Source organism: Hyaena hyaena, unplaced genomic scaffold, assembly GCF_003009895.1.
Source record: "Hyaena hyaena isolate Hyena2069 unplaced genomic scaffold, ASM300989v1 scaffold_3940, whole genome shotgun sequence".
Taxonomy (NCBI): domain Eukaryota; kingdom Metazoa; phylum Chordata; class Mammalia; order Carnivora; family Hyaenidae; genus Hyaena; species Hyaena hyaena.
Genome location: NW_024084557.1, coordinates 1 through 1,621, shown reverse-complemented (window position 1 = coordinate 1,621; position 1,621 = coordinate 1). Strand labels below are relative to the sequence as shown.

Genomic DNA, 1,621 nt, shown 5'->3' with positions numbered 1-1,621 from the left:
AGAAAGTGTCTGTGGATGCTGACCCTGGCTCTCCTCCTGGGTTGAAGATTCACCCTCCTCAAGGGTCTGTGGAGATTGAGCTGGAGCTTCCTCCTCGGGTGGAGACGGTTCTCCCTCCTCAAGGGTCTGTGGAAGCTGAGCTGGGACCTCCTCCTGGGGTGGAGATGGTTCATCCTCTTCCTGGGTCTCTAGAAGTTGAGCTGGGGCCTCCTTCTGGGTTGAGGATGGCTCACCCTCCTCAGGGGCCTGTGATTGCTGAGCCAGGGCCTCCTGCTGTGTTAGAGGTTTCTCCTGTGTGGTAGATTCTGGAGACTGTGTTGGAGTCTCCTGTTGAACTGGCAAAGATTCAACCTCCTCAGGGGACTGTGGAGGCAGAGTTGGGGCTTCGTGCTGGGTTTCCAAAGGTTCCACATTAAGAGGCACTGAAGGCTGAGCTGGAGCCTTGGGTTGAACTGGAGAACGTCCCACCTCTGTAGTGAGTGCTGCTGTTACGGTAAGCTGCACATCTGAAGGTTTCACACTGACATTGAGGTTTAAATGTTGAACATGGTAGTGACCTGGAGGTGAAACTGTCACCTCACGATGCTGTGGAGGTTGAGCTGGGTGCCTCTGCTGGGTTGGTGAAGGTTCCACCTCCCCTGAAGGCAGCTCTGGAAGCTGAGCTAGTTGCTCTTGCAGGGTTGCAGAAGATTCTATCTCCCCTGGAGACTCAGCTGGAGTCTCCTGCTGGGTTGAAGATTCTGTCTCACTAGGGAGCTCTGCATGCTGAGCTGAGGCCTCCTCCTGGGTTGGAGAAGGTTCAGCTTCTCCAAAAGGGCCTGGAACCTGAGCGGAGGGTTCCTGCTGGGTTGCAGATTTTGCCACCTCAGGATGCTCCGTAGGCTGAGCTGGGGTCTGCTGCTGGGCTGGGGAATGTTCTGCCTCTTCAGGATTCTCTGGGGGCTGAGCTGGGGTTTCCTGCTCCAGTAGAGAAGGATCAATCACCCCAGGGGGCTCGGAAGGCTGACCTGGGGTCTCCTGCTGGGTTAGAGAAGGTTCAATCACCCCAGGAGGATCAGCAGGCTGAGCTGGGGTCTCCTGCTCACTTGAAGGCTCAACTTCCTTTGGAGGCTTACCCGAGGTCTCTTGCTGGGTTAGAGCAGGTTCTGCTTCCTCATTATGCCCAAGAACCTGAGGTGGGGCCTCTTGCTGGACTGGGGTCAGTCCAGCCTCTTCAAGGCGCTCCTGCATCTTGAGGATGCGCCTGGGTCTCCTGCTGGACTAGGGTCGTTCTGGCCTCCTGAGGGCGCTCTGGAGGATGAGCCTGGGCCTCCTGCTGGACTGGGGTCAGTTCGGCCTCCTCAGGGTGCTCCTCAAGCTGAGCCTGGGCCTCCTGTGGGGCTAGGGTTAGTTCTGCCTCCTTAGGGCGCTCTGGAGGATGAGTTAGATTTATGGTTAGATCGAGAGGTTTAACAGTGACATTGGGTAAGCTTGGTTTCTGAATTTCATTCTGACTTGGAGATGGCACATTTCCTTCATGATGTGCTACCAGTTGAGAAGCGATCTCCTTAGATGGCTCTGGAGGCTGAGCAGGGGCCTCCTGCGGGGTGCGAGAAGGTTCTACTTCCTCAGAGGTCTCTGT

The 1,621-nt window shown here is 56.3% G+C and overlaps 1 protein-coding gene across 1 annotated transcript; it reads right to left on the bottom strand.

The window, feature by feature from the left end:
• Nucleotides 1–15: 15 nt before the first annotated feature.
• Nucleotides 16–1,602, bottom strand: LOC120227787 (leucine-rich repeat-containing protein 37A3-like; the record flags this gene model as incomplete). The annotated part of the gene is made up of 1 exon (XM_039225819.1): nt 16–1,602. A coding segment is annotated over exon 1 (1,215 nt), but the record flags the coding sequence as incomplete, so codon positions are not given.
• Nucleotides 1,603–1,621: the final 19 nt, after the last annotated feature.